This window comes from Filicampus tigris, chromosome 11 (genome assembly GCF_054856515.1).
Source record: "Filicampus tigris isolate MCC_2025a chromosome 11, RoL_Ftig_1.0, whole genome shotgun sequence".
Taxonomy (NCBI): domain Eukaryota; kingdom Metazoa; phylum Chordata; class Actinopteri; order Syngnathiformes; family Syngnathidae; genus Filicampus; species Filicampus tigris.
Window position 1 is genome coordinate 2,548,603 of NC_141227.1, and position 25,824 is coordinate 2,574,426.

Here is a 25,824-nt window from a genome sequence, read left to right on the forward strand (position 1 = left end):
GTAACCACTTTTTTCTGACAGATTTTTTTTTTGCCATGAGCACATTAGTGTTGGTCCTGTTTCATGAAAACGTTTTCATTTTTTAGCCATTTCCGCACAGGGCTTTAACTCAAAAATGGTCCATCCCCCCCAAAAACACCATCTTTTAGTAAAAGATGTAAGGCTCACCAAGATAAACGTGAATGTTTGTATCATTTCTGTGCGACACTTCAATGCGAAGTCCTCTACTTTCAGATTGTCATTTGGAAGGCTCTTATACTGTACGTAACCAGATCTATATTTAATGAGCATAAATGAGACTTTAGAAGTGCGTTGGACTTCCCGCATAAATCTCGATTGTGTGACGTATGACTGGTGTGACATGAAGTAGCACCAGCAACCTGCGGGGGACAGTAAGCGTCTACTCTGCCGGAAATTCAACAGAAGAAGAAGAAGAAGAAGAAGAAGACCCCAGCAGCGCATGCGCAACTGCGCACTGATTTGCACTTGACTTCATTGCGCCCTTTTCCGTACAGAAAACCAGCTCTCTGCCTGCTTTTTCAGTAAGTTTGAAGAAATTATCTTTCTTCGGGGCTGTTCTTATGTTTGATTTAACTTTACTTTAAATACTTTAAATATAACATGATCGCATAAAGTGGAAACAAATCTGGATTGTACAAACTTGTAATCTTCCAAGCCTTTGTATTTTGTATTTAACCATTGTGATAGACTGTACCGATTTTAAGGATATTGTACTAAATATTAAATACCTGACACTTTACCTATTAATTTTAACACTATACATGTGTGGTTTGATACAATTTTTTTTTATTGCAAAACAAATTTGAAGAGATATATTGCATCACACTCATTTTGACTTTTTTTCTACCTTTCTTTCAGTATCTCATACCAGTATCAAGCCGAGCAGAATTGAAAACTGATCAAAATAACGGTAAGTGAACCAAATTCAGATGTTTGTTCTGAGGAGGTAGATGGCATCATGCATACTGCCGAAGACAAATTGTCTAAATTATGTGCATGAATTTCAGGTATAACACCACACTGGAAAACTCCCAAGACTCCACAAAATGGAAGGAATGGTATATAAAACATGAGTGTGTCATGCTTTTAGATGGAGCAGTCTGTATCATGTTTGAGTCACAACTTGTTTTCTAATTGCCCCTTTGTAGTTCTGGTTTCTGGTGCCTACCAGCACTCTCCATCCAAGAGAGTCGGTGAGTCAGTCGGGCAGCAGTCACAAAACATAATATTCTGGCATGTTTAAACATCGTTGTTGTATTACTGTATGTGTTTTGTCACATTATCTTTGCCATTTGAAAGTGAAAATTTGGATGCCACATTGCATACTATTTTATCCCTGGGTCAGAGCAATATGTTAAACTAGCTGAATGGAAATCATACATTAACTCACTTTCGAGGTTAGCATCATGCTAATACCTTAACTGCCTTGTGCATTTCCTACTGTGTTTTTCAGCTGGGATATCAGGATGTGGCAGTAGCACTGGTGCCCATTACCACCATCCACAGACTCCACAGTGGCATAATCCGCAGCGAGAGACACAACAACAAGCAATCGCATTCCCTGGTATTATACCATAGTCTTGCTGTACTCTTTCACTACATAAAGTTGGTGACAGGGACACAGGTGTAGTATTTTTTGGCATAGTATGGCTTACAATTTGGTGTTCAGGATCCCGAGATACACGACAACAATATCAGAATTTGTTGCTTGTTGTTATTCAATGCGATGCAGTATTACAACCCACATTGTGCCCCACAACATACACCAAATGGTATGTCATGTATTTCTCTAATTTGCTTCGACAATGAAATGTCTTTCTAGACAAATTTAAATCGCACTAGTTGCCATTTTTATAAATGTTACAGCCTTTGTTTTTCTCTCTAGACGGAAACTACCAAAAGTTTGATCCGAAAGAGACAGCATCGTTGCAGCGGCAAGAAGGCGTTCAAAGAGACAAAGATTCAAGACTGTATGTTTGGTGAGTTATCTCACAAGTAAACTACTTAATATGACAACACAGTTATTTCTAAGCACAATGCTCTGAAGTAGTTTCTTTTGTGGCGTAAAATCATTCCTCCTCGCGCCTCCCGGCAGTCCATTTATCTTAAGAATCTCCACGGCCACCGATGTAAAAGCATGAGGAGACGGCCAGTGTTTGTGGGATTTACAATATATTAAAATGAAGTGTTCACATTCACCATTTTTTTATTACCTCACTATATAAATATACTTCAGAAGTTAATGAGCTAGTCTCGTTTTCTGCGCTGTGACGTGTGACAGGCAAGCGCGTTCATGTTTGTGGGCGTGTGGGATTAGTCGAATCACTGGATGGAGTAGGAGGCGTTTAGAGGGGGATGAGTTGAAATGCATATTTCAAATCTTGCAAATCTTACCAAAAAGATGAGACTAGAATCAGGTGATGGTAAAATTGCAAGCTATAAGATATAAGTATTTTTAGAGGTGCTTGGATGGAGCCAGGCTTATCGTTTGCACTTTCCAGTCAAGTGTTTTAACTTGCTGACTGCTGGTTATTTAATTATTTTAATCGTGTCTTTCAGTTGCTGCTCAACAGTTTGACTGCGCCCTGACCCAGAAAGATTTTTGTAGAGCTAGGAAGCATTGGCTTCATTTCGTTCATGAGCATAAAGGGGGCATCCCAACGCATGCTACTGCCTCGGACCCAAGTCAAGCTTACCTTACTGTGGTATTGTTCTTTATTGGATGGATTGTTATGTTATGTGTTATGTTCAAACAATACATTTTTTACAGCAATATGGACTGTTGTTCTTACAGTGAATCACTTTAGATTTAGTCGATTTAAATCTTATGGTACGTGGTTGACAAACATTTCAGATTACTAAAATTACTAAAACTAAATGATCTTATTTGAAACACTGACTATAATTTAATATATGGCCAAATAGAGAGGCTGGGGTTTACTGAAAGTATTTTGATCTCTTCTAATACGTTTTCTGTCATAGGTTTTTCATACATTTGGGTAAGTAATTAAAAAGCAAACATTTTGTAGTGGACTAACCCAAGATTTTTGTTAGTCTTTTTTTAAGCTTTATTGTAACATTTAATTCCAATTTAGATGATGGCTGAATTAATGTTGTTTCCTTAACATTGATTCAACAAAAAAATCAACAAAAAGTGCATGTAGGTTCTGGTTAGGTGATGGTTGAATCAACATTGATGTGTGATATATGGTTGAAAAGCAAACGTTGACCCAACATTTTATCAACCTTGCGCTTTCTGTATAATTTCTACTTTAGGTTTCAACGTAGATTCAACACTTAAGCCGAACTGTATTTCAACATTGATTCACCCACATTTTGCAATCTGGGAGACCGCACAAATAAGATAATTTCTCACGGCATACCTGACAATATCTCACAGAGTTTGAAAAACACTGGCTAAGAGGACTGTATGCAAATTTCACCTTAGGGGTTTGGCAGATGCCTTAACTACTTAATTGACTGTACCAAATTACTCAAAACAAACTTAATTCACCTGTGGTGTAGAGAGAGCGAGGGGGAACCCTTAATTAGAATGTATTACACTTGAAACAATGTGTTAATAATAAACAATTTCTTATGACTTAAATAATTATTCTTATAAACCAAATTAGTAATAACTGTTCTGTCCAACGTTGCCGCGGTTACTGTAGAAGAGGCAGAGAAACCTTTCCTCCACCAGCGAGTGCACCTGCTTGTTGAACGTCGGGGAGGAGCTCCGTGGTAGAGGGTGGCTGACTGCTGCGATGACATTGGATTCGAAAGACGCTGCCCTGTGCAACTGATTCAATACAATACAATACAATTTTATTTACCGTATTGGCCCGAATATAAGACGGCCCTGATTATAAGACGACCCCCTCTTTTTCAAGACTCATGTTTGAAAAAAGTTTTTTTGAACACCAAATAAATTTTTATACAGAAAATAATTACAGTACACTTGAAACAAATGATTATAACAATATATTTGAGAGAAAAGGCATGTTATTTTGCCTCATTCAAATCTTAATATCTGAACATTTAAATATGTAAACTAAAGTGCAATCAAATTTGTAAATGAATGGCTTCTGGTTTTTGAAATGTAAATAAACCAATCTATTGTGATCAAACAACAAAATTGCAATAACTGCATTAACCATCAAAGTAAAGTCTAACTGTAACTGTAGTCTTGAAACAAATATGAAGAAGGAAAAACATTGCAATAAAATAATGCAAACTGGTTTAACTTGAGAGTAGCTGAGATCTATCATGACAGAACATTACTCCTCACAAACAATTATCTGCCTCGCTGAGCTCAGTGTCACTGTCCTTAATCCCATCCTCTGGCTCCTCCCATAGCACATCCGAATATAAGACAAGCCCCACTTTTTCAGTCTTATTTCAATGCAAAAAACACCGTCTTATATTCAGGCCAATACGGTGTATAGCGCATTTCATAACAGCTAGGGCTGTAACAAAGCACTTTACAATGCTCAAGGCCTGCAGACTGCGACACTGCGAATGGCTACGGGTGTCCTCTCGTCTCTGTGTTGTGAGCTAGCTTAGCTTGCTAACTCGCAATCGTCTCTCAGCAGGCCGTCGGGCTGAGAACGCGGATTCGCCGTTCGAAGCGTATTCACTCTGCTTTGGTAGACGGCAACTGTTCGTGTCGTTCGCCAAGGTGGAGGTGCTTGCCAGCTTGGAACCTCACCGACTGTCACACTTCTCCGTCGACTCATTCAACTGCTCGGCTTCTCGAACATACTCCAATGGAAGGAAAAAAAATGTCCAACTCAACTGCGCGCTCGCGATTTTGGAGAGGTGCGAGGCAAAGCGGCTGCGTAGGTGTGGAGCTCCCCGTGAGAGCGACAATTTGGCCAACTCGTCACGTTTTTGCTACGCGCTGCAGAGGTATAAGCCAGGCTTGAGTGACGGCGAATTAACGTAACATGCGTTATCTACGGTCGCGACCCGTTTAGTTTTTTTTGTGCTTTTGGAGGGGGTATTTTTATTTTTTAAAAAAATATTTTTATTAAATACTCTTGAAAACTTCTTGGGCGGCCGTCTGTTTACTTCAGTGGGCCGCCCAAGTATTAACACGGTGTGGGAAACACTGCCTTAATACTACAATTATAGAAGTTCACCTCCCCACCAGTGTTGTGTTGGTTACTGAAAAATAGTAACTAGTTAGATTTACTAGTTACTTCATTCAAAATGTAGCTCAATTGCTCTGTTCATTACTTTAACCAAAAAGTAATGCATTACTGTTACAAGTAACTTTTTAGTTACTTTAAAAAATAAGAGTATTCTTTAACGCTACAATTGATGTCCGTACGGCATCATTTTTGTGATGTATGGAACATACTACACTGTTGATGAACTCCATAGTCTCTATTAACCTGCATTCACGTCACAAAACTCTGCTTAGCATAATAGTCCAAACAAACTTTTGAAGTCAGCCACTTGTCCACATCAGAGCAAGTAATTACGTGTGAGAGAAGCACACACAAATCTGATATGGTGATAAAACAACACACTCTTCTGAGGAGGTCTGCAATATCTGTGATAACCTCTTCCATTTTGTCGTCATTGTCAGAGAGGGATTCAGGCTGATACATATGAAAGGCTTTTACAAAGTTAGAACTGTTATCGGTAACTGTGGCTGTTACTTTAGTTGACAGTCCATACAATGAATGAATGTGGTCGATCTCAGCAGCAATGACATCATTTGTGTGCCTACCCTTGATCCTTTTACAGGCCAATGCAGCTTTCTCACGCTGAAGAGCTGTAGCGTTCACCCAGTGAGATGTCATTCCCAGGAAGCTTTTGTTGTGGACAGACCAAATGTCTGCAGTTGTCGCGATGTAGTCAAATCCTTTTTTTTAAGTATTCCTTATTCAAGTAGTTTGAAAATATTTGCGTAAAAATTGCACCACCTCCTTTGGGGGATGAAAGTTTGTCACACAAACATGTACAGTCATACTGAATGGAGTGTATATGAGTTGCTGTGGGTGTGTCGGATTGGGCAGGAGGGGGGCTTGAACGTTCCTATGCTTCCTCCTATTCTTACTCCTCTGACCCCTCGGCTGTTGCCATAGCCAGCCTCCTCTGCGGACTCCTTGGGTGGGGGTTCCACCTCATCAAGCGCTGCTTCTCGCAGTTCCCACATCAGAAAACTGCGTACATGAATATGTGGATGGACGTAGTGACTCCTCTGACAGCCTTTCCACTGCCCAAAACTTCTCCTCTAAAGCTTCACTCTCAGAGTCATATCTCTGAGACTCCCATTTTTAGCACATAACTAGGAACACTCTATACCCACACGGTCAATTCAACGTGGGGATCACGTTTTAATGTCATAGAGAAACACAAACCATAGGCCTAAAAATCACACTATCGGAACCGGCTCGACATCTTGGCTAATCCAGCGGTGTCGTTTCTCATCTTGATTGAACTCCAACCTCGATGATGAGCATAAGGTTGGCGGATCAGCCACATGAAGACCATCACACACATGGAACCAATAAACATATGGTTCCTTGTACAACGTGTCCCCGAACCGCAAATCAACCCCCAGACATCAAATTAGTAGAGGCAGAGCACAACTAGCTGTGCTGTTTCAGCACCATGGGGTCTCTTACCCCCCTTGAGGAAATTGTGGGCCTGCACTAAAACCTTTTTCAGGGTCAGCAGCACACCCAAATCATGGATTCAATCGACACAATGGGTGCAGTCTGATGCTATCCCACACATTCTTTTGTTCACACTAAAACATGCAATAACATAATTGCTAATCATATGATGACTTCAAGCATGCAAGAAGGCAATTATTGATCAGTTAATCACATCAAACATGCAGGAAGGCAATTATTGATCACTTAATCATATTGTGGCAACTATTGAACTCTGGATTGATCTCATAGAAACGTGAAAGAAAAGGTTTGTCCGAACCTTGCCTGCAATCTGAATTCTCGTAGTATTTGTGAGTTCACAAAAGCAAGAGAATCAATCTTGTCCCAAGCCCACTGATTTCCTCCAAGCGGACCAATCACAAAGCAACAGCGTGTTTGCAGCTGAAGAAAAATGTTCTCGTTTGACAATCGGCTTGATTCAAAATACGTGATGTTATTTTACATGCCCTTCATCCACATATTTACATTGAAAAAACACAAGCTATTACTCAATGCCATGATGCCATGTATGCCAATCGAGATAACAGGACTCAGCTAGTCAAAACAAGGCAAAACAAACATTTTTATCCGTTACCGGGAATGATCTAAACAAAAGTTTGGTAGGCGTGCACAAGTTGCCGTATACCCAATCAGCGCAAAGCATTGTACTGAATGACATGCTTTTCCCGAGCAGATTACATTGGAGCAGTACCAGATTGATACTGAGAGAACTCCTTGTGATAACTTTTACAAGTTTGGTTTCTCCTTTACCTCTCGAAAATGCCAGCTCAGAAAATGAGAAGTAGTAGTGGACCAGATTTTTCCGATATGTTATGTCAGTGTGCAAAGTGATGTCAGTGACAATAAAGTGACAATAACTCTGATTGGCTGTCAGCCAGGAAATGCAAATCAATACATGAGAAAGATGAACTTGTAAAATGGTATACAATTTATTTCAGTTCTTTGAACCGAACATTACTTCCTTGCGGTCATCACCAGACAACTGTCTCACACTTTCACACGGGCTGTGATGAGTTGTGGGTCCATCTTGAAAAGTGTGTTGAGCATACCTGTGCTGAATCTTACAAAAGTTGTAATTTGCCCGTACATTTCTGTATATAATCCTACACAGTATTTATTGCTCAGCGGGAGAGGTGGGGGAAACGGAACGGACATTTCTATGTAGAATCTTATACAGTGTTTATCGCTCAATGGGGGAGAGGGGGAGGAACTTAGCTCGTGAAAGTCGGCCGAAGTTTGCGGTCGGAATCGCTAACGGATGCTCCGGATTAGAGACGAAATGGGCAAGACGAGATCAGTCTAACAAAAAACGAGTTTTAGATTTTTTTTTCCCTGTACAAAAATTGTTATACAGCGTACACAATTTGAAATGATCAAAAAACGTATAAAATACGTGGAAAACGTACTAGTTGACAGGTATGGTTGAGATATATTGACCTCTTGAGGAGAGTTGCGCTCAACACTTTTCAATCTCCAAGCAAGGTAACCAGAGCCACTCTGGTAATCATAGAAATGTTCTTGTGGATTACAGGAAACACATAAAGTTAATATGGAACATGATTTGGAGAACGCACAGTTCTTGCGTCACATCCTACAATGGCGGCAGACCAATGCCTTTTTTTTTTGTAACGATTCCAGCACTCGTCCTGTCCAACACACACGCTCAGTCACAAGCAAGTTGTTCTGAAAACATTACAATGTGTGAAGTACTTACCAAAACAGTGTGATAAATGAAGAAATCCAAATGTCAAAAGTGTCGTTGAGTTGACCACGATGCTGCGTGTGTCGACATGAACAGCATGTTGGTGGCTGTCATGGCCGCCAGTCATACTTAATTAAAGTCTACATCTGGCACCTGTGTATGGGCCTGTAAGGTTGATTTTTGACCCAACATAAAACATTACTGGCATATAACCCAATATATAGTTAATTTGAACCAACAATTGGGTTAATTTATAAGAAATAACCCAGAATTTTGACCCAACACAAACAATCCAAAAATGTGGTTAATGAAATAACCCAACTGTTTTTAGGAGTGTGGGTTTCCAATAGTAGAGTTGTGCTCACGTCAGTGCATGAGGAGGAAAGAGCCGACAAAGTCAGGATGCTGGATTTGGAAAATGATTGTTTGCTGATCGAAAGAACTTTAGGAGTCCAGTGGTGTGTGGAGGCAGACACGCTGCAGTTCAGGGTCTGCATACAAAGCAAGCCACTCACGAGAAGAGGAGTACTTTCAATGGTTAGCATGATCTACGATCCGCTTGGGATCTTGGCTCCACTTTTTTATTTCTTTGTAAAATAAAAGAATAATGAAAAATGAAGTATTTTGAATGTCTTTTATTTAAACTGAATTTTTCTTCCTTTGAACTCAAAATGCCAGTTAATTTAACTTAATACACAGAACAATCCATTGAGATTAACAGCATTTTACTTACACAACAGATTTCAGATCTGTTCTTAATTAAACCAATAATGAAAGAAGAAAGTGCATGTATCATCTGAAACAAAATCATCAACATGAGAGAAAGTAGACTTTCAAGTCTGTAAACTAAACAGTCTGTCAGCAAGTCATTTTGCCAACCAGCCAGTGACTAGCCTTTCACATTTCTCCCTGGTCTTCCTTAAACATAAATCAATGATTAGTGCAAAACTGTCACTCTATAATACAATGCACTGTCAAGCTTAAGTAGCCTACGTATGCACCGACTGGCCACAAGTCCACTGTAGAGGCGAAAAAAAGGGACGCCTTTCAGACGTTGAGTTACTTGCTCGCGGGTTGTATTGTACATGCAGGGCACACACTACACTACAGATCTATATTTGCCCGAGTTATTAACTAAACGCTCTCTTGCCTGAGCAAATAGCAGAATCGCCGGTAGCCATGGATGGTGTTGTAGTTTTTCCGGTATGCACGCTCGTGGGAGGAAGCACAAATGCAGAGGACACTGCGGTGGCTTAGATACACCAAAAATAAAAAATCGAACGTGCCGATTTGAACATTTTTAACAACGTTTTTTCCAGAAAATTCGGTTTTGTTCAAAATCGCTTAATCAAACAGCCCTACGTTCGGAAAATGGAAAAAACTTTGTGAGTGCTGAAAAGGAGCTCCGAGAAGCAGTCCTGCGACCAAACTTTGTTAGTTGAAGGGGACATGTGAATTTTTGTAATGTCACTTTCACAAGACAGTGGTAAAGACTGATCTCCATGATGAAAAATGATGGTCGTTTACGTTTTAATTGCTGTCCTCATCGCTTTTTGCCCTCTTTCGTTCATGTTCTCAGAAGTGGTTTTTGCCTGGCGTTTTGTAAAGAACTGATTTAATAACGTGGCGACTGTCGATACATTGCGGTCATATTCTTTGGCGAGATCAACCAAACGCATCCCCTTTTCAAACACCTCATGGCCCGAGCGACGACTGACGAGGACGCTGCATAGACATATCTATCTATCTACCTGTCTATCTACACACATAGACACATACGGTAGAGGTCCCTCTTAGCCAATGGGATGTCAGGAAGATGCTAGGCTGGCCAATGGCAGAGCAGCTATGAGTATGTTGCGTTCAGGAAACTCCGGAGCTGCAAGTTGCAGCCCATACTGTATTTATACCTTTCGTATCTTGAAATTTCTTTCATAACAAGAGGCAATATTTTCCTGTTGAGGTGTTTCGTTACTTGAAAATTTCGTATGAAGAGACGTTCGTAAGTAGAGGTACCAATGTAGTTCTAATTTGGTAATTGTTTATGCTTGCAAAGAATTAGGGGCCGGAATGTTAGAGCCATAAGAAAATTTTGGTTGGTTAAATATTCAACCATTTGTGTTCCATTTGAATAATTTTAATTGACCAGTTACAAACCGTTTGGCTGATAATTGATGTTTTATTTTATTGTTATTTTACTTAAAGTAAAATTAATAAGAGTATTTAAGTACCTAGGTTCCATTAGTTGTCCTACTTTTTGTCTGTCGTTAAGCAAAGATAGCTGCTGTTAAGTGTGGTGTTGACGTAAGGATAATTTTGGAATGCAAGTAGGGCATGGAGCAACAACTTTTTTGACCATGTATTCGTGTATTTGTGTATTCGTATGACTCAAGTGGAATTAAAGCGAAGCCTTTTTTTTTTTGTTCAACTACAACGGCGTCATTCTTTTGGTGTAGCCGTTGCTGGACCGAAAGGCTCATAGATGGAAGACACGAGTCTGGATTTTCATGCCCCTAATGACGTAGCGACAAAAAGACAGTAAGTTGCCCGCTACACTAATGATTCGGTTCACTTAAAAGAACTGTTTTGCCCATCACAGGCTGACAAAGGTACAATCCTGGTAGATTAAAATGCTTCTAGTCTTTGTAAACCAAAATAAAGTATAGATTGTAATAAATGAATGGTTCTTTTCTTCAAATTCATCTTTTTCTTCTGTCTCTTAGTGGTTGGCAAACGACTTTTGGTGTATTACAGTCACCTTGTGAAATGGAGCGTGGGCCTGAAAAATACCATTTCACAACCTCCTTACCCCACTCCTTCCAAAAATAAAAAGCATAACTCACAAGTGCTTCTCTGAAAACTCTCTCTGTATTTAAAACTACTGGTACTATATTATTTCTTAGATAAGCGGTTTGGATAATGGAAGGTCAGCCTGAGAAACGACTGATTTTGTGCATACTGCCACCTGCTCCTTCATATACAGTCAATGTAGTCTGGGTCGCGTTTCTATCTCTCTTCAGCAAAACAGGTATCTGTCAAAAATTGATTGTTCAGTCCTTTCAGACTTGACCAGTGTCAGATTCCACTTAGCGTTTCCTAAACGAAACGCCTACCCAGGTTCTTTCACGTTGGCGCCACATGTCAGATTCCAATTAAAAACATAAAATCCAATTAAAAACATAAAATCACATGGACAAGGATAAACCTTCACGTTGGGCGCCACATGTCAGATTCCACTTACCCGAGGACTATAGTCCTAGTCCTCGCCAGCTCTCCATTTAACGGGTTTGAACTTTCAGTTTTCCCCCACCCGCAGTAACGCGGCCTCATGGGGGGGTCTGAAGCTCTCTTAAACCAGCGTCAAAGTAGACACGTCTAGGTACTAACTGCCGTAGTATTACGAGGTCAACCCGTCTTCCGTCGCCCACGTGCTCTTATTGAGTGACACTTTAGACTTAAGGCGTATGATCCGACCACTCTCGTTTTTAGGCAGCTCTACCTCTTAAGAATCGTTTGCATTTGTTACGACCTAGAAAATGTAGCTTTCCTTGGTAGGATGGCTCGAGTTTGTTTACATTGAGCTGGAGTAACTATTTGAATTCATTTATGGCGTATACCGTTATTATGGGTGCAGTTATTCATTACAAAGGTCGAATGGTTGAAATAAAAGAAAATTATGAGGTGGCAAAGATTATTTTATTATTTAAAGAAAAATTTAAAGGAATAAATAAATCATACAATAATCATGAGTCAGTGTTGAACACGCCAGACGCGTACTACAATCCATAATCATGAACAATTGTGAAATGAAATGGTTACAATAGTCAAATAATAATTGCAAACGATTACCGGTAATACGAATAGTGACTTCCGGCGCCGCGCGAGTGGCAGCCCGCTACAGTAGCTCCGGCTCATCGGTGAGCCTTTTCGTGTGTTTTTGTTCTTTAATATTACTCTACCTCATACCTTTTTCGTATAATTGATAGTCGTAACTTGAGGAGCAATGGACACCCAAACTGCGGGATTCTTGCTGCTGCTGATTGCTATTTTTTGCACGATCGTGTCCGGCGACTTGGCTCGGAGCCGAGCCCCCATTGTTTACAGCCGGAATCAGCTGTTAGCACTCCGTGCTAACCATGCGCCGGCTCCCGGGGCGAGACCCGATATCCCCCGTGAGCTGAGGAGGAAGAGACGGGGATCTCGTGCGGGGGTTAAACGCCGGGAAAGGAGGAGACGATACCATCCCGTCCTCCCGTCTGTTATCATGGGGAATGTTAGATCGCTCCCCAACAAGATGGACGAGCTAGCGGCGCTTACCCGGCACGAGAGGGACTTCCGGGAGGCTAGCCTGATGCTATTCACGGAGTCGTGGCTAACAACGCTAACGCCGAACACGGTCGTAGAATTGGACGGCTTCCAAATCATACGCGCGGACAGGACGCTGGAGAGTGGAAAGAGAAAAGGAGGAGGGCTGGCTGTGTTTGTGAACGATAGATGGTGTAATCCTGGGCACATCACGATTAAGGAGCAGCTTTGCAGCAGGGATATTGAGCTGCTAGCTGTTGGCATGAGGCCATTCTACATCCCGCGAGAGTTTAGTCACGTGATCGCGATGACCGTCTACGTCCCACCAGCTGCCAGCAGCGACACAGCCTGTGATGTCTTGACTGCAGCAGTGAGCAGGCTACAAACACAGCACCCAAATGCCCTGGTACTCATCTCTGGTGACTTCAATCATGCCTCCCCTTCCTCCTCTCTGCCTTCATTCACACAGTATGTCACCTGCCACACCAGAGACAATAAAACACTGGACCTTTTCTATGCCAACACCAAGGAGGCATACACATCACTGCCCCTCCCCCCGCTGGGCAAAGCTGATCACAACCTGGTGGCTCTCCAGTCTGTGTACAAACCTCTGGTCCGCAGGCAGCCAGCTGTGACCCGCACGGTTCAGAGATGGTCTGGAGAGGCCGAGGAGGCCTTAAAGGACTGCTTCAGCACAACTGTGTGGGAAGTATTCAGCGATGCTCACGGGGAAGACATTAGTAGTCTAACGGACACTGTTACAGACTATATAAATTTCTGCATGGAGAACACCATACCCACCAGGACAGTAAGGTGTTTCTCCAACAACAAACCCTGGATCACACCAGACATAAAAGCTCTCCTGAAGGAGAAGAGGAGGGCTTTTGCGTCAGGCAACATAGAGGAGCGGAGGACTGTGCAGCGCCAGCTGAGGAGGAGGATCAGAGAGGGGAAAAGGTCCTACAGGAAGAGGATGGAGGAGCAGCTGCTGCAAAATAACGCCAGGGGAGTCTGGAGGGGCCTGAAGACCATCTCAGGCCACGGACAACCCAAGACCCGGACTGGGGGGGACCTGCAGTGGGCAAATGAGCTGAATCTCTTTTTCAATAGGTTCGATCAGATGCCTGCCTCCACTCAGTCTCTCCTGCTGCAGTCTCCACCTACTCCTCCTGCTGGGCGTGTCACCCCCTCCCCTCTTTTCTCCACAGTCTCCAGCTCCCAGCTACACCAGATAGCCACCACTCCTTCCTGTCCAGCCTTGGCCTTCACAACATCTCAGGTGAGGAACCAGCTGAAGAAGATGAAGGCGAGGAAGGCAGCGGGTCCAGATGGCATCAGCCCCCAGCTCCTCAAATCCTGCGCAGACCAGCTGTGTGGAATTGTCCAGCACATGTTCAACCTGAGCCTGAAGCTGGGCAGAGTCCCCCAGCTATGGAAAACATCCTGCCTGGTCCCGGTGCCAAAGACCCCCCACCCGAAGGAGCTCAACAGCTTCAGACCAGTGGCGCTGACGTCTCACCTGATGAAGACCCTGGAGAGACTGGTCCTTGTCCACCTGCGCCCCCTGGTGAGCTCCTCAATGGACCCACTCCAGTTCGCATACCAGCCTGGCATCAGTGTGGATGATGCCATCATCTACCTCCTCCACACTTCACTCTCCCACCTGGAGAAGGCGGGGAGCACTGTGAGGATCATGTTCTTTGATTTCTCCAGTGCTTTCAACACCATCCAGCCCACCCTACTGGGAGACAAGCTGGAGCGGGCGGGGGTGGCGCACCACCTCACCACATGGATCCAGGACTACCTCACAAACCGGCCACAGTATGTGAGGACACAGGACTGTGTGTCTGACGTGCTCCTCTGCAGCACGGGGGCCCCACAGGGAACTGTCTTGGCTCCCTTCCTGTTCACCCTCTACACCTCGGACTTCAACTACAACACCCCTACCTGTCACCTGCAGAAGTTCTCTGACGACTCTGCGATTGTCGGCCTCATCACAGGCGGAGATGATCGGGAGTACAGAGAACTTACTCAGGGTTTTGTGGACTGGTGCCAGCAGAACCGCCTCCTGATCAATGCGGGGAAATCCAAAGAAATGGTGGTGGATTTCGGTAGGCGCCAGCACTCTTCACCTGCACCAGTGAATATCCGGGGAACAGATGTTGAGAGAGTCTCAACTTACAAGTACCTGGGTGTTCATCTGAACAATAAACTGGACTGGTGCGACAACACAGACGCCCTCTATAGGAAGAGTCAGAGCAGACTCTTCCTACTCAGGAGACTGAGGTCTTTTGGGGTTCAGGGGACACTCCTCAGGAACTTTTATGACTCGGTGGTTGCATCAGTCATCTTCCAGGGAGTGGTCACCTGGGCAGGCGGCGTCTCGGCCCGGGACAAGAAGCGGCTGGACAAACTGGTCAAGAGGGCCGGCTCTGTCCTGGGCTGCTCCCTGGACTCTGTGGACTCGGTGGGGGACAGGAGGATGTTGGCCAAGCTGTCATCAATGCTGGGCAACCCGGACCACCCCCTCCAGGGCACCCTAACAGCACTCCACAGCACCTTCAGTGACAGACTGTTACACCCTCGCTGTGCAAAGGAGAGATTCCGCCGTTCCTTCTTGCCTGCTGCTGTCAGACTCTTTAACAAGAACATTGTGTAGTATCTACAAACTGGCGGTCATTAGTGCAATTGTGCAGTCCTGCACCTGAGCTCATATCGTGCAATACCCAATATTCCCCACTACTGTAATACCGTGCAATACTCAACATTCCCCACTACTGTTAGTCTAGTTTTATTTTTATCCAATGCTGTTCCTTACATTTCACTACAGCACTGCAGCACTGTCACTTAGAGTATTTTTTCCTCTGTACTATGTACAGGCCGAAATGAGTGTTCCTCATATTTTTTATGTAGATGTAGGTTGGTGTGTATACACATGTGTATATACACATGTTACTGCGTATATCTACATAGGTTTGATTCTAAATGTTTGCCGTCAATGTTATACATTAATGGCCACATTATGCCGCCGCCCCTGTGTGACCTATATCTTTGCTACTGTAACAATGAAAATTTCCCCACTGTGGGATCAATAAAGGCATTCTTATCTTATCTTATCTTATAAACGATAATAATCAAATAGGAAAAAGATATCCTTTTATCATAATACTATGAAAATGATATTACTCATTGGTCTTATAAGCAAAACATGTTTCCATCTAAATCTGAACTCCCAATAATTGAGATAATTCAACAAAATCCAGTTGTTAATTATTATGGAAAGGATAAACCTTAATAATAAAAGAGCATGAATTTAAGAAAATGATTAAAATAAATAAATTGTCTTAAATACAATTAAAAACATAAATGTGATAAAAACGAAAAATTAAGCATTAGTCTATTTTGGGTGGGATTAAGATCGATCAGTTCTTAATTAACACAAAGCCTAATTCATCGACAAGGTATTTGGAATTTGGAAAAGTAAACTGTCTAACTGGCTCTCTTACGCAATAGAGTGTTTTTCCTAATGTTCCCTTATCGTCGCTGTCATTTGGTTAAGTCCAAAAGAAGATAAATAAATCCTTTTGTCGCAGCGTCTTACACTAGAGAATCAAATCTTCAATTTCTGGAAGCTTCGAGATGAGGTCATGGAAAATCCCACTGTAATACACGTGATTCTCCTGACATTACCTCATCGTTCACCATTGTCCGAATTACGGTACCTTTACTCCATATTTTGAAATCTGCCTTATCGCCCATCAGCCTGTGTTCAACAAAGCATATCAGTGTGTGACCATCACCAGTTCCTATATCACAATAAGTAATAATAAAATCAACCTTATGTTTCTCAATCACATTACTACATTTTTCTGCACATTGTACTAATGGGCCTAACATAGTTACAACTCTTATCACATGTAACATATTGGGAGAATATGTACATTGCATAAACATAGCATCTAGTAAGCAATTACATTGTATATATGTAGCAATAGCTAAGCATGCAAAGCAATCTCAATAACAAGTTTGTAGGTAAACAACAACACATAAAAACATAGCAAATGAATGAAACATAGAAAATGATCACAACATATCATAGCAAATGAGTACAGCAAATGCACAGCAAACATACTGAGCAACTAGTACATAATACATCAATATAAAATGATATTATATATCATCTGTTGCATTGAATATTGAAAGAATGTTGCATTGAACCTGTCTCTGCATGAATTGTGGTCCTGTGTTAAAGCACTGGCAACCTCTAGTGTCTAAATTTGAAGCCGAGAATTTAGAATTGAGGTCAATTTCCCCAATTCAAGCCAATGTTGCTCCTAGGAACGTAGTCCATTCAATATATTTACAAAATGATCCATCACTTCACCTGATCATAGCGCTTTTGGGAAATATTTTATACTCCACGTAACACGACACCAGGTTAGTTATGATTACACAGACGAACAAAAATCAGCTTCCGTCTATGCTTAGTCCCAAGATCCCTGTCTAACATCAGCAAAACGGGCATCCGTCATAGATGGATAGACAGACCGGTCCGTCAGACGGAATGCCCACCTCTGTGTATGTGTGGGTGGTGGGTGTGCGTGTATATATATATTAGGGCTGGGACGATACACTTTTGTCCCGATCCGGTAAAGACCCCAATACTTGGGTCGTGATCCGATACGTATTGCGATACTTAAATATTATAAAAATATATATTTTAAAAGTGAGGCATGTGTTTCCAAAGTTTAACTTAAATGCCATTTGACATTTAGTGTCACGATTGAAAAGTGCAAAAACTGTTCCAGTAACTGTTCCTGATACACAAGAGTTCAATAAATAAAACTCCATTCACATCTCAACTTTAAGGACCTCAGATGTTCCAAAGTACATTATAGAAAGCAGAGCTGGGCACTTGACCCTTTTTTGCCGGTCCGGCCACGACCCTCCACCCTTGACCTGGGTACATTTCCGGCCGCAACCCCCCGCCTTTATTCATAAACATTGTCGGCCTCCACACCGTTAAGTTCTAAGTCGGGGGGCGTCGCTTCAAAAAACTTCGACAACAATGGATATCGTACCTGCTACAACCATAAAGGGACCGAGATGACTAGACTATGCATTTAATCTTCTTGCCAAACTGGTTTGCTTTTGCAGCAGCAACCAGCTGCGTGCTGCATCCCTCTCTCTCCTCTTAGTGTGGGAAACTGTATGTCATCGCAACATGTGACATAATGGACCGATCAGAGCAGCAACAATTCCTGATGGGTGCGTGGCATGTGTTGCAGACGTGTCGCCAACAGCACAATGCGTTGGTCACGTGAATCAATGCGGCAGTTGTCGCTCGCGCCGACGGCGGAGTAGAAAGAAGCCTAAAAAGAAGCCTTTCACTGAGTAGGCTGAGATTAAATTTGGCCGCCTCACGACCACGTCAAACGCATGAGGGCCGATTAGTGGGCCGGACTAAAATCCACTTCCAGACATGCTTAGTCCAGCCATTTTTTTTTTTTGTCACCTGACGCTCCCCCCGCCCAAAAAAATCGGCATCCGGCCGGGCCGGAAGTTCCGACCGGTCCGGCCCAGGTACGAACTACCCAGGTCTGATAGAACGTGCAAAACATAACATAAGGTATGAAAAGTATCGATACTTGGTATCGGCATAGAAAGTGCAAGTGCAACGCCAAGTGGTGAGCACCAGCACCTCAATTGGAAACGGATTAAAAACTATGTTTTGATGTGTGTCCAACGTGTTCACTTTAGATTTGCCTCCACAGGACCCATGTAAAATGAAAACAACATCCGACACGTTGACTCACTCACCCTGCATTTTATTGCGTTGTATGCGATCCTTTATGCATTACTGCAATGATTCAGTGAGAAAACCTCATGTGTTCCAAGACCCTGGAACAAAGCTCACCTGTTCTTCAGATACTTGTCCCTGAAATGGTTTTGAGTGATTAAAAAAAATATTTAAACATCTCTGTACAAAACTCTGAAGAACTACAAATTTATTTATTTAAACACGTGTGCAGGCTGAAATGAATGGCACACGCAGCTCCGTACATGCGTGACTTCTACAAACGACGCTATTGATTTATGACCTTGTTAAATGCAACTAGTGGAGAACAAGCTTGATTGTCAGTAAATAATTTACAGTCGTTAAAGAGACACTTGGATGAGCCTTAACATTGGCACTTATATAAAAGGTTTGCATGTAAAAATAACATCAGTACTAAAATGCTCTACCCAAAAGACTCCATAGTGATTTAAGGGCTTTTTTGTGATTAGATTTATGACCCCTTTTTGGGGCTGGGCTTGTTATTTTTTCGGCCTCAGCGGTCTACGTCACGGGAGGGAGGCTCGCTTTGTCAGGTCTGTTGTCTAAAACGGCGACCGATCGCCACCAAAATGCAAATAACTACTCTTGTCTTGTTCAACCTGTGAAAGTATAAAAGTGTTCTGCACAATAGTCTGGATTTCTTGACATAAAACGTGATGTCATCACGATCACCTCCACAAAATCAAAAATACAGTGGCGATTGCTTCTCCACTTACACAGGCTGAAGCGGACAAGAGCATGAATGCGCACACGAACCCAGACTGCTTGTATTTCGGACATTTAGCGACGCTAGACACGTGTCAACTCTCAGGAGGCAGACGGCGACTGGCAGCGGGCAAGCAATCAGGCAAGGATGGATCTTTATTTCCCCACCCATCTTCCCCTTCCCGGCTAACAGTAGAATAACGGTACAGCTAATAGCAACAACTAGCTTCAGGCCGTTAAAACAAAAGGCATTAGCACTGCAACATTAGCTCCTTGCTGTCCGCGCAGTGTGTGAAGGTGATCATGAGCCTGCGTCTTCATGTTGCGGGTTTGCCTCCCAAGCAGTCGCGGGCGTTGTCCGACACCGCTTGCAGCCGCGAGAGTGAAGCGGCGTCAGAGTGAGGTAAGACCTCATCGAATACCCGGGGTGTCTTGAACGTGCGCATCCAACTCCACAGCCGAACGTACCATTTCGGCTGTTACGTTCCATTGGACGGCGTGTTGTCGGTCGAAAAACTGTGGCCATTCCTCATCCAAATAAATGTGTACCTCCACTCATTCCCACTTCAGTCTCTGTAAATATCCTGACTGGTGGTCTGACCGTGATCAGCAATTAAGTAGTGTTTTATTTTTTATTTTTTTTAAACAAAGAAGCAGTGTGCACTCGTCCCAGTATATATCTACCGTATTTTCCGGACTATAAGTCACATTTTTTTTTCATAGTTTGGCCAGGGGTGCGACTTATACTCTGAAGCAACTTATGTGTCGAATTATTAACACATTATATTGTATCTCTTTCCTTTTCAACATCATCAAACAATACACCAAACAACCACAGGAGTGCATTCTAAGGCTGCATATAAACCTTCATTACATATTGACTTTACAACGGGCAGAATAACATGTATAGTATATATCATTTCACATCTAAAAAAAAAAGACAACTTACTTTTCTTGCATTGATGTTCTAATTACATTTTTTACCCCTTTTTTCCTCCAACTAGACTGTCTGTAACCTTCTTGGTGGAAATCTGGTTTCAATCCACAATAGATTGGAAAATGAAGTAGTTCGGCACCTCATTCTGGAAGGGGCTGGATCTTTTCAGTCATCTTGGATTGGCCTCCATGACAGGCTCAAGGTAAAATATTTGGTAATACACATGCTGTAACCCAGCTGTGCTTTGTGCACAGATTCTTTTCTGATCCGTGGTTGTGGTTGTCCTCAAGTGCACTGAAGTGTGGGAATCTCAGCATGTAGCCAGGTTTCCATGATTAAGAAACAACAGATGATTCAACCAGACAATAACATTATTAATTAGCAGGTTGAAATACTGTACACATCACATAAACATCTGGTCACTGAATGGTGCTAATTTTGGACTTTGTGAAATGTAGACTCGCTAACATGAGGCTAGGAACTTCGTGCCACCATTAGCCAAATGAGCATTTCCATTGAAAGCATCACAAAGTTTCAAATATAACTTACCAATATGGCAATAGGTGTTACTTCGTATTTACATCTGCTCATTCTGGCTGTGGCAACGGATTCTTATCCAGCTAAATCTGAATCACCACCAAATAAGTCAGTAATTTTCTTAGGTATGGGTGCCACTTCCTAAAGGGATTTCTTTTGTTGTTTTATTTCTCTCAGCTTTTCACACCACCTCCTCTTTTTTTGACTTTATTTTGTGTTGCATCTTTCCACGCTGGCTCACTATCTCCGCATCATCCGAGAAAATGCTACACCTGCAAGAGGCAGGCAGATGTGTCCAATGATGCTGTGGTGCAACATCTTTGACAGACTCTTGCTGATTGCCTGCAGTTTTTAAGAGCTAAGATCCCTGAATTCAAGAGTTATACAATTAGTTCTCGTAAATGCTTGTAACACTGTATATGAGAATGCAAGTGAAAAATTGCCCAAGCCCAATTTTCTTATCTCCACCCCCCATCTCAGAATAAGACAAGAAAGAATCGAACATTACCGAGTGTCAGGATGACTGTCCTGCCTCCGGTAGGCAGATCATTTACTGTTATTCAGACTTCCTGGTTATAGTCTGTTATTATTTCTAACTTGACTCATTTGGTTCTGTAAAAGTGCGCTGTTCCTTTAAGAGCGATGCTGAGTTGGTCTCTGTATTAGATCCCGGAAGTAGTGCCGTCGAGAGAACATGGACCAACAACAGTTATACGTCGGACACAGACAATGGACCACAAAGAAGAGTCATTGAAAAGTAAATCCCACGGCGCATGTTCTTCAATATCATCTACGGGGAGCGCTGCAGTCCTGGCACGCGCCAAAGCAGAGGCAGCAGAGGAAATCATGCTTAAAATGGAAAAAGCGCAACTAGAGGCAAAAACGGAAAAGCTGTCTCTGGAGAGAGAAGCAGCTGCTGCTGTGGCCGAAGCGGAGACTCTAGAGGCTGCCGTAGAGGAGAGTGAGCAAGCCAGCAAAAATCTCCAACTTGAACAGAGGCCTCTTAACCCTCTAGAATGGACCAAACAATATGTCGTTGAACAATCAAGACAACATTCACTCACATTACTACAACAACATGCTCAGGATGCAACAAGTGAGCCATGCACAGAGTCCCTGATCTCTTTAGATAAGACTGGACAGCTTTACACAGAGCCAACAATGGCACGACATCTACGCTCTCAGGACAAGAGCAGCCATTGATGTGTGTACCCATTGCAACATGACTCTATCCAAGCGAGGTCTCAATACAGAGAACACTCCCGCAGATGCTAAACTCACCCATACATCACCAAGCAGAGTGACAGGTCAACAGCCACAACTCACTACAGGCACGCATCCGAACCCCAGCATTGCACATAACTCTCGTAACATCTACCAAGCAGAGCACAGCAACCAAGGTCGTTCACATTTCACCATGCCCCGCCATTCATCTCAAAATGTCCACAACGAACAATCAAGCATGAATGAGGTTGTCAAATTCTTCGCCTGGCGCGAGCTGGTTATGACGGGTCTGACCCAATTTAATGACCAGCTGGAGAGTTACAGAGCTTGGCAGCAGTCCTTTCAAAATGCAGTGGCGGGAGTTGATCTGATATATAGCGAGGAGATGGATCTACTGGTGAAGTGGCTTGGGAAAGATTTGGAAGAGCATGCAAAACGTATTAGAGCTGTCAATGCTAATCATCCACAACAGGGACTGCAGATGATCTGGGAGGGACTGGATTCATGCTATGGAGCCCCTGAAGTGGTCGAAGAGACTCTCTTCCAATGCATCACCAATTTCCCAAATATCACCAACAAAGATTATGCAAAACTTCATGAGCTCAGTGACCTTCTGCTAGAACAGCAGGCGGCAAAGGTGGACGGAACCCTCTCTGGCCTTCACTACCTTGACACAGCAAGAGGACTGAGTCCTGTAGTTCAGAAGCTGCCCTATAATCTACAAGAGAAGTGGCTGTCCATTGGCTCTGGCTATAAACAACGCTATCAAGTCTCATTCCCTCCATTTGGGACCTTTGTTGACTTCACATTTCAACACGATAAAATCAGGAATGATCCTAGCTTCAACTTTGCTAGCCAAGCGGACACTCTTAAAAGAGTCAAAACTTCTAAAACACATAGACAAAAGGAAATCTCAGTCCACAAGACAGACGTCACTACTACAGAAGACAGGACTGGAGGTGAGAACCCTGATCGTCAGTGCCCCATCCACAAAAAGCCCCACCTACTACGTAAATGTCGGGCTTTTCGCGAGAAACCCATAGAGGAAAGGAAAGCATTCCTCAAAGAGAACAAGATTTGCTATAAATGTTGCATATCTACACAACACATGGCTAAAGACTGCGATTATACAGCCACGTGTGCCGAATGTGGGAGTGAGAAACATAACTCCGCTCTTCATCCTGGACCAGCACCACAGACTGAAGAGCCAATCCCCTCTATACAGCATGGCGGGGAGCCAGCCTCTACAGAGTCTTCAGAAGTCACAAGCAGCTGCACCACAGTGTGGTGGTAATCAAAGTGACAGATCATGCTCAAAAATCTGTCTTGTGAAGATCTACCCTGTCAACTGTCGTGAGGAATCAATGAAAGTCTATGCGATACTCGACGAACACAGTAACAGATCCTTGGCCCGTTCCGAGTTCTTTGACACCTTCAACATACAAGGACCCTCCTGTCCATATTCCCTCTGCACCTGTTCTGGAGTGACAAAGACCATAGGGAGAAGAGCTTCAGGCTACCAAATCGAATCTATGGACAGTAAGGTCAGGTTTCCTCTACTATATCTTGTGGAATGCAATGACATCCCCAACAACAGATCTAAGATCCCAACACCAAACGCTGCATCCAACCAACCCCATCTGAAATCAATTGCTCATCTCATCCCAATACTCGAACAGAGCGCACCCATTATGCTTCTTCTTGGGCGAGACATCATTACGGCCCACAAAGTTCGCAAGCATATAAATGGCCCTAGAGATGCTCCTTACGCCCATAAGCTTGACCTGGGATGGGTGATTGTCGGGAATGTTTGCTTGGGAGGTGTTCACAAGCCAGAGACAGTAAATGCCCTGTATACGAGGACGACAGAACAGAAACGTCCCTCCATCTTCGAACCCTGCCCAAACAACTTTCAGGTGAAAGAGAGGAGCAGTCAGCTCCAGGGTATCAATCATCTTAAACTAAAGTCAACAGAGAAACTTACCTGCAGTGTAGGAGCCGAGCAGTTGGGCTCCACTGTGTTTCAACAGACAAAGGATGATAAAAAGATGGCGCCATCTATTGACGACGTTTCTTTCCTGAAAATCATGGAAAATAACTTAAAGAAAGATAAAAACAACAGCTGGGTAGCTCCGCTGCCATTCAAGTCACCAAGGCGTCGTCTTCCTGACAACAAGGTCCAAGCTTCAACAGACTCTCATCCCTAAAACGGAGTCTCGACAGAAAGTCAGTGATGAAAGAGCATTTCCTCACCTTTATGGAAAAAGTGTTCCAGAATAAACATGCAGAAGTCGCACCTTTAAAGGAAGGAGAAGAGCCCCGGTACTTGCCGACCTTCGGCATGTACCATTCAAAGAAACCCCAAAATATCCGTGTGGTGTTCGACTCAAGCGCCCAGCATGGAGGAGTCTCATTAAACAATGTACTGTTGACCAGGCCAGACCTCAACAATACCCTGCTTAGGGTGCTCCTCAGGTTCCGGAAGGAAGCCATGGCAGTAACAGTGGACATCGAACAAATGTTCCACTGCTTCCTCGTCAGAGAAGAGGACCGCAACTTCCTGAGGTTCCTGTGGTTCAGAAACAACGACCCATCCGAGGACATTGTTGAGTACCGCATGAGGGTCCATGTATTTGGGAACAGCCCCTCCCCTGCAGTGGCCATCTACTGCCTTCGGCGGAGTGCAGAGGAAAGCGACCCCGATGTTAAACAGTTCGTCAATCGAGACTTCTACGTGGACGACGGATTGAAGTCATTCCCTACAGTAAAAGCGGCAGTGGACTTGCTCAAGAGAACGCAAGACACTCTGTCAAAATCAAATTTGTGACTACATAAAATCACCTCAAACGAAAGAGAAGTAATGGAGGCATTCCCATCCCGAGACCATGCGACTGACTTCAAAGACCTGGATCTCGGTTCTGATGCTCTTCCTATGCCTCATGCGTCTGGACCTCAACTGGGACCTGATGTCTGACACCTTTACTTTCAAGTTGAGTGATGAAGAGAAACCTTTTACATGCCGAGGCATCCTATCTACTGTGAAAAGCATCTATGATCCTGTTGGGTTCATCGCCCCAGTCACGATTCAAGGTAAAGCAATCCTCCGACAGCTGACAAACAATCACAGTGACTGGGACTCTCCGCTCCCACATGAAATGTAAGAGACATGGATCACATGACGATCCTCTTTAGACGACCTTGTCGGTCTCCAGATACCTCGGAAATGAAATGTCACGCAGAGAGTTATGCATCTTTTGTGATGCTTCAACTATGGCGATTGGTGCTGTAGCCTATCTCAGACTGACAGATGCAGAAGGCACTATTCATGTCGGTTTTGCCATGGGAAAGGCTAAGTTGGCTCCCCTCCCTGAACACACAGTGCCGAGACTTGAGCTCTGCGCCGCTGTCCTTGCAGTTGAACTTGCCGAGCTCATCTCCTCAGAAATTGACATGCAGCTGGACGACACTACCTTTTACAGCGACAGTAAGGTAGTTTTAGGATACATCAAGAATGAGACGAGACGCTTCTATGTATACATCAGTAACCGAGCCCTGTGGATAAGGAGGCCCTCTCGCCCTGAGCAGTGGCAGCATGTACCAACGGAACAGAATCCTGCAGATGTTGCCACAAGGTCCGTTACTGCTGCGCGTCTCCCAGGTACCAGCTGGCTGCGTGGCCCTATGTTTCTGAAACAACCCATGAAGGTCCAGCCTGAAGAAGACACTTTCGACCTGGTGGACCCTTCATCAGACCCAGACATTCGTCCGCTAGTGTCCACAATGAGCACAATCATGTCGAGCAAACAGTTAGGCTCACAACGCTTCTCCAAGTTTTCAAGCTGGAAGTCATTGACCCGTGCTGTTGCTC

The 25,824-nt window shown here is 43.4% G+C and overlaps 1 protein-coding gene across 3 annotated transcripts in view; it reads left to right on the forward strand.

Annotated features, from left to right (window-relative positions):
* Nucleotides 1-25,824, forward strand: part of LOC147139410 (galactose-specific lectin nattectin-like) — a 45,072-nt gene that overhangs the window by 3,726 nt on the left and 15,522 nt on the right. The window contains exons 1-8 of one of the 3 annotated variants that reach the window (XM_086046111.1): nt 212-260; nt 368-542; nt 880-931; nt 1,029-1,079; nt 1,170-1,214; nt 1,475-1,585; nt 1,907-2,000; nt 20,263-20,397. In XM_086046111.1, coding sequence (XP_085902237.1) covers nt 1,068-1,079; nt 1,170-1,214; nt 1,475-1,585; nt 1,907-2,000; nt 20,263-20,273 — 273 coding nt within the window. In that variant the 5' untranslated portion in view covers nt 212-260; nt 368-542; nt 880-931; nt 1,029-1,067 and the 3' untranslated portion in view covers nt 20,274-20,397. Of the gene's footprint in view, nt 1-211; nt 261-367; nt 543-879; nt 932-1,028; nt 1,080-1,169; nt 1,215-1,474; nt 1,586-1,906; nt 2,001-2,580; nt 2,978-20,262; nt 20,398-25,824 lie in introns of those variants that run through there. The other 2 variants (XR_015088816.1, XM_086046110.1) reach the window with 2 other exon arrangements.